Source organism: Camelus dromedarius, chromosome 10 (assembly GCF_036321535.1).
Source record: "Camelus dromedarius isolate mCamDro1 chromosome 10, mCamDro1.pat, whole genome shotgun sequence".
Taxonomy (NCBI): Eukaryota; Metazoa; Chordata; class Mammalia; order Artiodactyla; family Camelidae; genus Camelus; species Camelus dromedarius.
The window spans coordinates 72,367,672-72,376,800 of NC_087445.1; the positions used below are offsets into that span (position 1 = coordinate 72,367,672).

General features: G+C 56.6%; 1 protein-coding gene across 8 annotated transcripts in view; it reads left to right on the forward strand.

The window, feature by feature from the left end:
* The window catches only part of SPTAN1 (spectrin alpha, non-erythrocytic 1), a 57,948-nt gene that overhangs the window by 48,276 nt on the left and 543 nt on the right, over positions 1–9,129 (forward strand). For 4 of the 8 annotated variants that reach the window (XM_064490571.1, XM_064490572.1, XM_064490574.1 and 1 more), the window contains 12 exons: positions 244–342; positions 1,864–2,023; positions 2,627–2,703; positions 3,341–3,550; positions 3,959–4,255; positions 4,609–4,721; positions 5,135–5,152; positions 7,544–7,598; positions 8,028–8,224; positions 8,367–8,420; positions 8,505–8,651; positions 8,736–8,883. In XM_064490571.1, coding sequence (XP_064346641.1) covers positions 244–342; positions 1,864–2,023; positions 2,627–2,703; positions 3,341–3,550; positions 3,959–4,255; positions 4,609–4,721; positions 5,135–5,152; positions 7,544–7,598; positions 8,028–8,224; positions 8,367–8,420; positions 8,505–8,651; positions 8,736–8,883 — 1,575 coding nt within the window. Of the gene's footprint in view, positions 1–243; positions 343–1,863; positions 2,024–2,626; positions 2,704–3,340; positions 3,551–3,958; positions 4,256–4,608; positions 4,722–5,134; positions 5,153–6,231; positions 6,295–7,543; positions 7,599–8,027; positions 8,225–8,366; positions 8,421–8,504; positions 8,652–8,735; positions 8,884–9,129 lie in introns of all 8 variants that reach the window. The other 4 variants (XM_031450577.2, XM_064490569.1, XM_064490570.1 and 1 more) reach the window with 2 other exon arrangements.

The window sequence follows — 9,129 nt, forward strand, 5'->3', positions numbered from 1 at the left end:
CCCTTCAGAAAGGCCTTCCCTGATGGCCACTCCCCAAGCCCACCCACCTCCGGTCACGCTCAGGGCATCCTCATTTTACTGCTTTATAATTGCCTGTTTGTTTCTGTATCTGTCTGTTGTCTGAGTCCCCAGCTAGACTGGGATGTGTGTGAGGGCACCTCCCAGTCCTGATACTTGGCCCCAGTCCCTGACACGCCACACATGCCAGGCTCGCAGTAGCCGGCCTTGCTGCTTCCATTCCAGGGCTTGCTGAAGAAACACGAAGCCTTTGAGACAGACTTCACTGTCCACAAGGACCGTGTGAACGACGTCTGCACTAACGGACAAGACCTCGTTAAGAAGGTGAGCCTGGCCCGCTGGTAAGCCCCTCCTTTCCCGCTCCAGGATGCCCACGTGCTGGCACCACAGCTGCCCACAAAGCTCCTCCCCTGAGATAGCCGGCAAACAATGGTCTGTGTGGAGACCCATGGCAACTCCATTCCTGTGTTTTGTGAGTAACAGGATATTTCTCCCCTTTTGGAAGCCACTTAGGAAAGTTACTCTGCAGCACTTGTCTTTTCTGTCTTAATTAGACAACGAAGCACGCTTGCTGGTCCCTCTGCACCCTGGTCACTCCCACACGGTTGCTTCTCTTGTTTACTTCTCCAGTGATGTAGGCTCCTTATAGGGGTAGCAGGAAATACCAGTAAGCAGCTCAAAACAGTCACCCGTAAAGCCAGCCCCAGAGATGCCCACCGGTGAGCCCTTCATGCCTGGCCCTCCGGACCCCTTACAGAGAGCACCGCTGGGTAAAGTGGGGCCCGTCTGCATCGCATGACTGTGTGAGAGCTGGCTGCCGTACAGGACATTCTAGAAATGTACCTGCTAAAAGCACAAGGTTTATTTCATCCAAAGAGCCTTTTAGGGAGAAAGCAAAAAATAAGGGGTCTTGGTGCTTTTTTAGCAGCAGTGAAGTTGAGTCACTCCCAGATTGAAATCCAGATTGAACACAGTGCTGCCATCTGTCACAAGTCAGTCACCACCAGTCACTGAGGTCCAGTGACAAATGTAATTCCAGAAGACAGACAACTTCCATCAACTCTGATGTCCTGTTAAAAACCTGTATTTAGTAAATAAGATCTCATCACAGAATTTGCACCAGTGATCAGGCCTCCATAGGAGGTAACAATGTCATTAAAAATCCATGTTCACTGGGCAAATAAACTAACGGAAACTAATTTCAGACACAGACCACATACACGTAGATGAGGCCGGGTGCCACTCACCACACACACGGCCCCACCAGGATAACCTTCTGTGTTCTTTAAACCTGTGAGTGACAGCTTGTGAATATTCTTCAGCCGTCTGGCAGACAGCCCGGCGCTCTGTTCCCAACAGCAGTCTTTATTGTTTTCTCCCTGGGTTTCTTTTTAAATTTCACGCTGACTTAGGTTTTCGTTTTCGATACAGTTTTAACCAAGGTTGAATCAGAGTGTTTGGGGCTTAACGCCTGTCAATACCCACAGTGTGAAAACGCTGCACTGAGCCGCTATTTTTACTGCGTGTGTACAGGAGCCATCATGTCATAATTGCTCAGGCTTTCTCTAACTCCGATGTCAGAAATAATGCTAGTGAGTGTATCATTGGGAGCTGACATTTCACCACATTCCTCACTATTACTTGTAGCAGTAGAATTGCCAGTATTCATCTTTTTAAGGCTTTTACTCTGTGTTGTTCTTAGCAAGCCTTAGCCACTCTCCTCCTGGCAGTGGGCAGGGCAGCACATGGCCCATCTCAGAAACAGAGCCCGCCCAGGCAGGGAGGGTGCAGATCGGGCCACTGCCCAGGAGGGCAGGCTGACCAGACTGACTTCTTCACGCCTAGAACAATCACCACGAGGAGAACATCTCTTCAAAGATGAAGGCCTTGAACGGGAAGGTGTCAGACTTGGAGAAAGCTGCTGCCCAGAGGAAGGCGAAGCTGGACGAGAACTCAGCCTTCCTTCAGTTCAACTGGAAGGCTGACGTGGTGGAGTCCTGGATCGGTAAGCTCGGCCGCGGCGCGGCCCTGCGTCTCTTATCCTCCCGGCGGGAAGATTCGTCAGAGCCACACACCGCCTGCATCCTGTGCCGCTAGTTTTCTTCTGAAGAGAAGAAACTGATGGGATGTGGGTGTATCAGAACCTGGGCAGACCGCGGGCGGCCGCCGGGAGACTGGGTGCTGAGGCAGAGCCAAGGCCTCAGCGGCGCCCCGGGCCAGCACGGGGGTTAACAAGACTGTTCCTTTAACACTGCAAGAAGCAGTAGGCATCACAACACAGACAAGGGGCACACCAGTGGGCCCTCCAGCCTGTGTCAGCACCGTCCCCCAGCCGCACGGGCCTAGGGTGAGACCTAGCTCCCTGGCGAGGAGGCCCATGTACCCTTGGTAGTCGTCACAGCATAAGGACAGGCTGGCGGGTCCCCTTCCTGACGCAGCCGTAGGACAGGGCCTGGGCTGCAGGGCGGAGGCTGTTGTCAGTAGTGTTGGAATTTAAATGTAAGCAGAGTAATAGGCGCCTCGGTTTTCTTTTCTTTTTTTCTTTTTTTTTTTAATTCATCTTACGACATTGAGAAGGGATGGTTGACTTCCCTGCTTGGGTTTCTAGGTGAAAAGGAGAACAGCTTGAAGACAGATGATTATGGCCGAGATCTGTCTTCTGTCCAGACTCTCCTCACCAAACAGGTCAGTCCTGACCACTTTATTGATTGAAATTGACTCACATAATATTTCCTGGTGGATGAACGATGACCAGCATCCTTCACTGAGGCATTTGACTGTTTCACATTAGGCCCTAGGACTCAGCAGTGAGCAGGATGCAGTCCTGGTCCTCGGGACGCTGTCGGACTAGGCTCCGTGCTGCGGCCCGATGGGTGCTCCCAGGGCTGAGCACAGCAGGATGTGCGTGGACTTCACCCAGGAGGTGTTGGACTCAGTTTCCAGTAGGCAGAGGTTGACAGGGCAGGTCTTCCCGGAAGACATGACATCTAAGCTAGATCACAGAGCATAAACAAAGTGGTCGGGGGAGAGCCAGGCATTCATTCTGGGCGGAGGTAGTGGAGAGAGCCGGGCACAGCTAGGAAGCCCAGGTACTTGACTCCGAGTCTGAAAGCGGGAACTGGGAGGAGTTGCTGCCGTGGCCTGTGGTCTGGAGGAGACGTGGAAAAATGGTCAGGTGTCACCAAGAGTCAGGAGACGGTGGGGACTCGAGGCTGACAGTTTGGCTTGGGCAGCTGGCAGGACAGAAGCTGAGGCGCCCGGAAAGAGCATGTTCTTGTCTCAGCACAGTGACTGCAAATTGGCTTCTTGCTCCTTGTTCCAGGAAACCTTTGATGCTGGCCTGCAGGCCTTCCAGCAGGAGGGCATTGCCAACATCACTGCCCTCAAAGATCAGCTGCTGGCTGCCAAGCACATTCAGTCCAAGGCCATCGAGGCCCGGCACGCCGCTCTCATGAAAAGGTGGAGCCAGCTTCTGGCCAACTCAGCCACCCGCAAGAAGAAGTTGCTGGAGGCTCAGAGTCACTTCCGCAAGGTAAGCGCAACCCCGGTGAAGCACAGCCAGCTCAACTCCCAGGGAAGGCAGAGCCATCCCCCGGCTGCCGTGCTCTGCTCTGCCCTCACCTTTGGAGGCAGTCCTGCACAGGGACGTGGAGCCAACCTAATAAACCAAGGCAAATGGGAGTCTTTCCCTCATGAGGCTGCTGCTGGGAAGCACCTAGGACAGACTGAACTGGCACATCCCAGGGAAAGGAGAGCAAGGGGAGAAAGACTGAGGGCTGTCAGGAGCGGGAGTGGGAGGCAGAGAACTGAGCCGAGCAAGTCCCTGACGCCCTGGGAGCTAACCCCGCCTTTCCCACCCCGACACTGCCACCTGCCCTCCTGCCAAGGATGGCCCATCCAGCCCCGGCAGCTGTCCTTATTCAGTCTCCTCTGCTTTCAGGTGGAGGACCTCTTCCTGACCTTTGCCAAAAAGGCTTCTGCCTTCAACAGCTGGTTTGAAAATGCAGAGGAGGACTTAACAGACCCAGTGCGCTGCAACTCCTTGGAAGAGATCAAGGCCTTGCGTGAGGCCCATGATGCCTTCCGCTCCTCCCTCAGCTCGGCCCAGGCCGACTTCAACCAGCTGGCTGAGCTGGACCGCCAGATCAAGAGCTTCCGTGTGGCCTCCAACCCCTACACCTGGTTCACCATGGAGGCCCTGGAGGAGACCTGGAGGAACCTGCAGAAGATCATCAAGGTGCCCTTCTCCTCTGGGCCCTGCAGGGAAGCCCCTTCTAGTGGAAGAGTGATGGGGGGGAGTCACCGCATGTGTGGGTCCCGCAGCCCCACCTGGCTGTGATCAGCCCTCCCACCTGACGTCTCGCAGGGTTCTTGGAGGAAGTGAGCACGCGAATGTCTCCCAGATGCCTTGCCTGCTGTCTGTGGGTTGAGGTTAACAGCCAGTCCTCCTTAACCCCCAGAGTGCGTGTATCTTGTCCTATTTGGCTTCAGAAAACTACTTCCCATTCCTCTCGGATGTTGAGACCAGTGGCCAAGCCTTTCCACGAAGGGGGTGGGGGTGACAAGGCCTCTGCCTCCCTTGGTCCTTAGGAAAGGGAGCTGGAGCTGCAGAAGGAGCAGCGCCGGCAGGAGGAGAATGACAAGCTGCGCCAGGAGTTCGCCCAGCACGCCAACGCCTTCCACCAGTGGATCCAGGAGACCAGGTGCGGCCTTGCCGCCGGGCTCAGCCCCAGGAGCGTCCTGGTCCCCGGGGCTGAATGCCCAGGCCTCGGGCTCTAGAGTGAAGGGAGCTTTGCTTGAAGCCAGAAGGCATCTTGCGATGAGGCAGGGAGGGTTAGGAGCATGGCCTGGTCTGGCTTGAGGAGGGATGGGCAGAGCTAGGAGTGTTCTTGAGGGAACTTTTCCAAAGATGGAGTCGCTGGATGTCTTGGATTGGGTGGCTCGTGATGGGCCCTGCGCAGCGACGGTGACAGGTATGGGGCTGAGTGCAGTGTGGGTATTGATGATCTTGGTTTTGTTTCTCTTCTTTTTTGTGTCTGCCTCTGTCCCCTGCCTCGCGATTGCTGCTGTCCGGACACCACCTTGTCTTGCGGCTGCTTGGATCCCATCTCCACAGAACGTATCTCCTCGATGGGTTAATATTGTCTTCTTATTTCTCCGGGCTCGTGGTGTGGTGTTTTGTGTGCTTGTCCCTCTGTTCCCCTGTGGTGTGGCCTGGCTTGCAGAGGATCCCAGGATGGGCCTTCCCGCCCCGCCCTCACCCCCTCCTTCCCCCAGCACTCACGAGTAGTGTGTGCCTTCACCTGCCGCCCCCTGTCCTCCCCCCATCCCCATCAGCCTGCGGGCTGGGAGGGGGGCCACTCCCCCTTTCCTGTTCCAATCCAAGGGTTCTGTTAGGGAAAGAGGCCACGCCCGAAGGGCAGAGCTGGAGTCCTAAACCACTGAGAATCCCATGCCTGCTCAGACGTGGGGATTATTCTGGACTTCTCTGCCTCTTTTCCCCCCATCTCATGGGACCACAGTTGGTCCCTAGGAGGTCATGGGCAAGAAACAGGGGTCAGGCTGGTGCCATAAGTCCCCAGCTGTGCCCTGGCGCCTCCACCCCCAACCCCCACCGAGGGCTGAGGCTGTCCTTTGCCTTAATAGGAGGCAGAAGTGCCCCGGGTGTGGGTGATGAGAGAGGGCTTGGGAGGAGCCCTGAGAGGAGCAGGGCCGTCCTGCCCGGTCCCGGTGGGGCCTCCCCCTCTGTCTGGGTCGGGCACCTGTGCATTTTCCTGGGGCAACAGGGGCTTGGGCTCGCAGCCCTGAGGCTCTGCAGACGGGGGCCTCAGGCGTTTCAAGGAGGCAGTGGGAGAAGCGAGCACACACACGCTGAAGGCAGGCGGGTCGGGACTTAGGGATCGCGGGTTCAGCTTAGGTTTGTGAGCACCCTGGTGCCTGCTCTCCTCCCCAGCGCCCACGGCTGTGTCTGCTGGTCTTGGTCTTGTCTCCACGAGGGGCCATGCTCCCCTTGCCGTGTGGCTCCTCCCAGCCCTGTCCTGTCTTGCCCAGTCCCAGCGTGAGCTGCCTGTCCTCCCAGGCCAGCCGTCGCTCTGTGCCACCAGGTCCCTGCCTGCGCACTGCCAGCTTGGGCCTCGTGGTCTATGTCCGTCTCCGTGTGCTCTTGCCTCCCCTTCCTTTGGTGTATTCATTTGGTTTCTTTTCTTTGAATAGCATAGCGTATCGTCGGGTCATTCGTGTCTATCAGTATGAAGTTGGGGATGATCTGTCTGGAAGGTTCTTCTCCTCTTATTTCTCTTCTTGCCTCACTGTGGTTTTACCAATGCACTCTTGACTTCCCCAGGCGGCTCTGCTTTCTGACTAACCCACCGCCCGCGGCCGCATGGGCAGGAGGGGTCTGCCCTCCTCCCACTGCACCAGCACCCAGCCTCCTGCCCCCAGGTCCCGGGGGTGTGCTTTTCCCAGGGGGACATGGCGTGACTGTGAGTCTGACCTGCTGGGGTAGGAGAAAGCCTGGTGCCTTGCCTTGCTTAGAGCACTTTGGACTTGGGGAGACTACAAGCTAACCCTGGCTCACTGGGTGTTAAAAGGGTAGGCTGGGGCAAATGTGGGTACAGGGGAGGCGGGGCTAAAACCCTACCAAGGACACGCGCACAATGTGACTCGTCCCTGCACGTAACCTCGTTTGTTGTCTTCGTTCACTGGTAGCCTCTGTGACCTTAACACTGTGTTATGTCGGGAAGATGGGGACTCCCCAGAGGCCCCCAGCTCTTCAGAACTCGGCCCTGGATGGTGCCTCTGGCACCGTGTCTCTAGATCGTAGAACCTGAATCCAGGGCTTAGTCACAGCCACCTCCTGCCTTTGGGCAGAATTAGAACCATTTTCAAAACCTGAATCTGGTCGTGATCCCTTTGGCTCCCCAGTTTCCATGTCTGAGGGGTCATCTGACTGCATCTCCCCCGCTGCTGTCACTTACCCTAGAATGTGGCTTCCCTCCTCAGGAGCCTGCAGGAGACTCCAGGGACTTCGGGGGCAGCGGCTGTCAGCCTGCCCTCCTCCCTCAGGTCTCGTCTGCTGGGTGGCAGGGTTGTGCAGGGTGTCCTCCTCCCCTGTGGCTGCAGAGGGGGTGTGCCGCCTGGCCTGCAGCCCTCCTCTGTTCCCGTGGGAGCTGAACCGATCCCTGAGGTACCCCTCCAGGGCCTTGCCTGCTGGGCCTGACGAGCCACATGAGGAAGGGTCCTGGCCAAGGAGCAGGTTGCAGGCTGCCTGGGGCTCAGCCCTGGCTTACCTGTTGGCCTCGGGCACGTGATGCACCACATCGGGCAGCAGCTTCCCGTCTCTGAAACAGGAGAAACACTACCTGCCCTCTGGCTCCCAGGGCCGCTTAGGAAAAGATAGCCAATAGCAGGCAGATTGTGTTTCCTTAATAAAAGGAATTTGAGACTGCAGGCATTGTTTTGTCTGAGAGAAGTTAATTTCAAGCTCACGGTCAGGCCTCTTGCCTCACTGTGCTTCTGTGTTTAGGTCCTGCATGGTGGAAGAATCTGGGACCCTCGAATCCCAGCTTGAAGCTACCAAAGTAAGTGCCCTGGTGTTTCTGGCCCAACTAAAACCCTTCACCCCACCACTGCCAGCAAGCCTTCTTGGCTTCAAGTCAGGCACCAGGTGGGCTGACTGGGTACCCTTGGCTTAAAGCAGCCCAGGGCCCTCATCATCTTAGAGTGTTTTGTCTCAAGCAATTGCTACCTGGAGAGGAAGAGGCTCCTTTGGTCCTTAGTGTATACTGTTTCCCTGGCTGGTCCACCCACTGGTTTGTGATTCTCACATTTTAGTCTTTCCCTGTAAGGCTGTTGGATTTCTTCAGTGTCACCCCATCCCTGGCAGCACTGCACTTCTCAAGCTGGGGATACTGAGACTGAGGAGGGCCAGCGAGGTGAGCAGGCTCTCAGGCCTGGTGACCAAGGCGAGAGCCCCTGTCTCATGCATCTTTGCTCCCCCACCTCTGCAGCGCAAGCACCAGGAGATTAGAGCAATGAGAAGTCAGCTCAAGAAGATTGAGGACCTGGGGGCAGCCATGGAGGAAGCCCTGATTCTGGACAACAAGTACACGGAGCACAGCACTGTGGGCCTGGCCCAGCAGTGGGACCAGCTCGACCAGCTGGGCATGCGCATGCAGCACAATCTGGAGCAGCAGATCCAAGCCAGGTACCTGCAGCAGCTCCGGTGGGCGCTGGGCAGCAGGGGCCGCGGGAGGAAAGGCTGCCCCTGCGTTCAGCAGTCAGTTTACTGGGAGAGAACAGGATGTGTCATCTGCCATGTGGGGTCTCTAATTCTGTTCATTCTTCAGAAACACGACAGGGGTCACTGAGGAGGCCCTCAAAGAATTCAGCATGATGTTTAAGTGAGTATACTTTGCACCCTCCTGGCGGGGCTGGTAAACTCAGCAATAGGGCCTGTGTGCTGAGCCCTCGGCTTTGTGCCGCAGACATTTCGACAAGGACAAGTCTGGCCGGCTGAACCACCAGGAGTTCAAATCCTGCCTGCGCTCCCTGGGCTATGACCTGCCCATGGTAGAGGAAGGGGAGCCTGACCCTGAGTTTGAGGCCATCCTGGACACTGTGGATCCAAACAGGTGAGTGTTGGGGACCGTGGCAGACGCGACTCTGCCCACAGCTCGTGCCGCACCCTCCCTGCTCACTGCACCTTTGCTCCCCAGGGACGGCCATGTCTCCCTGCAAGAGTACATGGCCTTCATGATCAGCCGTGAAACCGAGAACGTCAAGTCCAGCGAGGAGATTGAGAGCGCCTTCCGGGCCCTGAGCTCCGAGGGGAAGCCTTACGTGACCAAGGAGGAGCTGTACCAGGTGCAGGGCGCTATCTCCTCTGCTGGGGAGGGGGTGGCTATTTCCTTCAAAAGTAAAGCCCCAGCAAGGCTGCCCCCTGGGTGAGGGGCAGGGCTGAGTCTAGAGTAACAGACCCCAGTTTTAGCCTTAGCTGCTGTTGGCAGGCATTTTAGCCTCATTTTCAAATGAAACTCAGGCCAGGCCAGAGGCCCTATCAGCAGAGACCTTCCTGACCCTCAGGTAACATTTCTGCAGTCCACCTGGTCA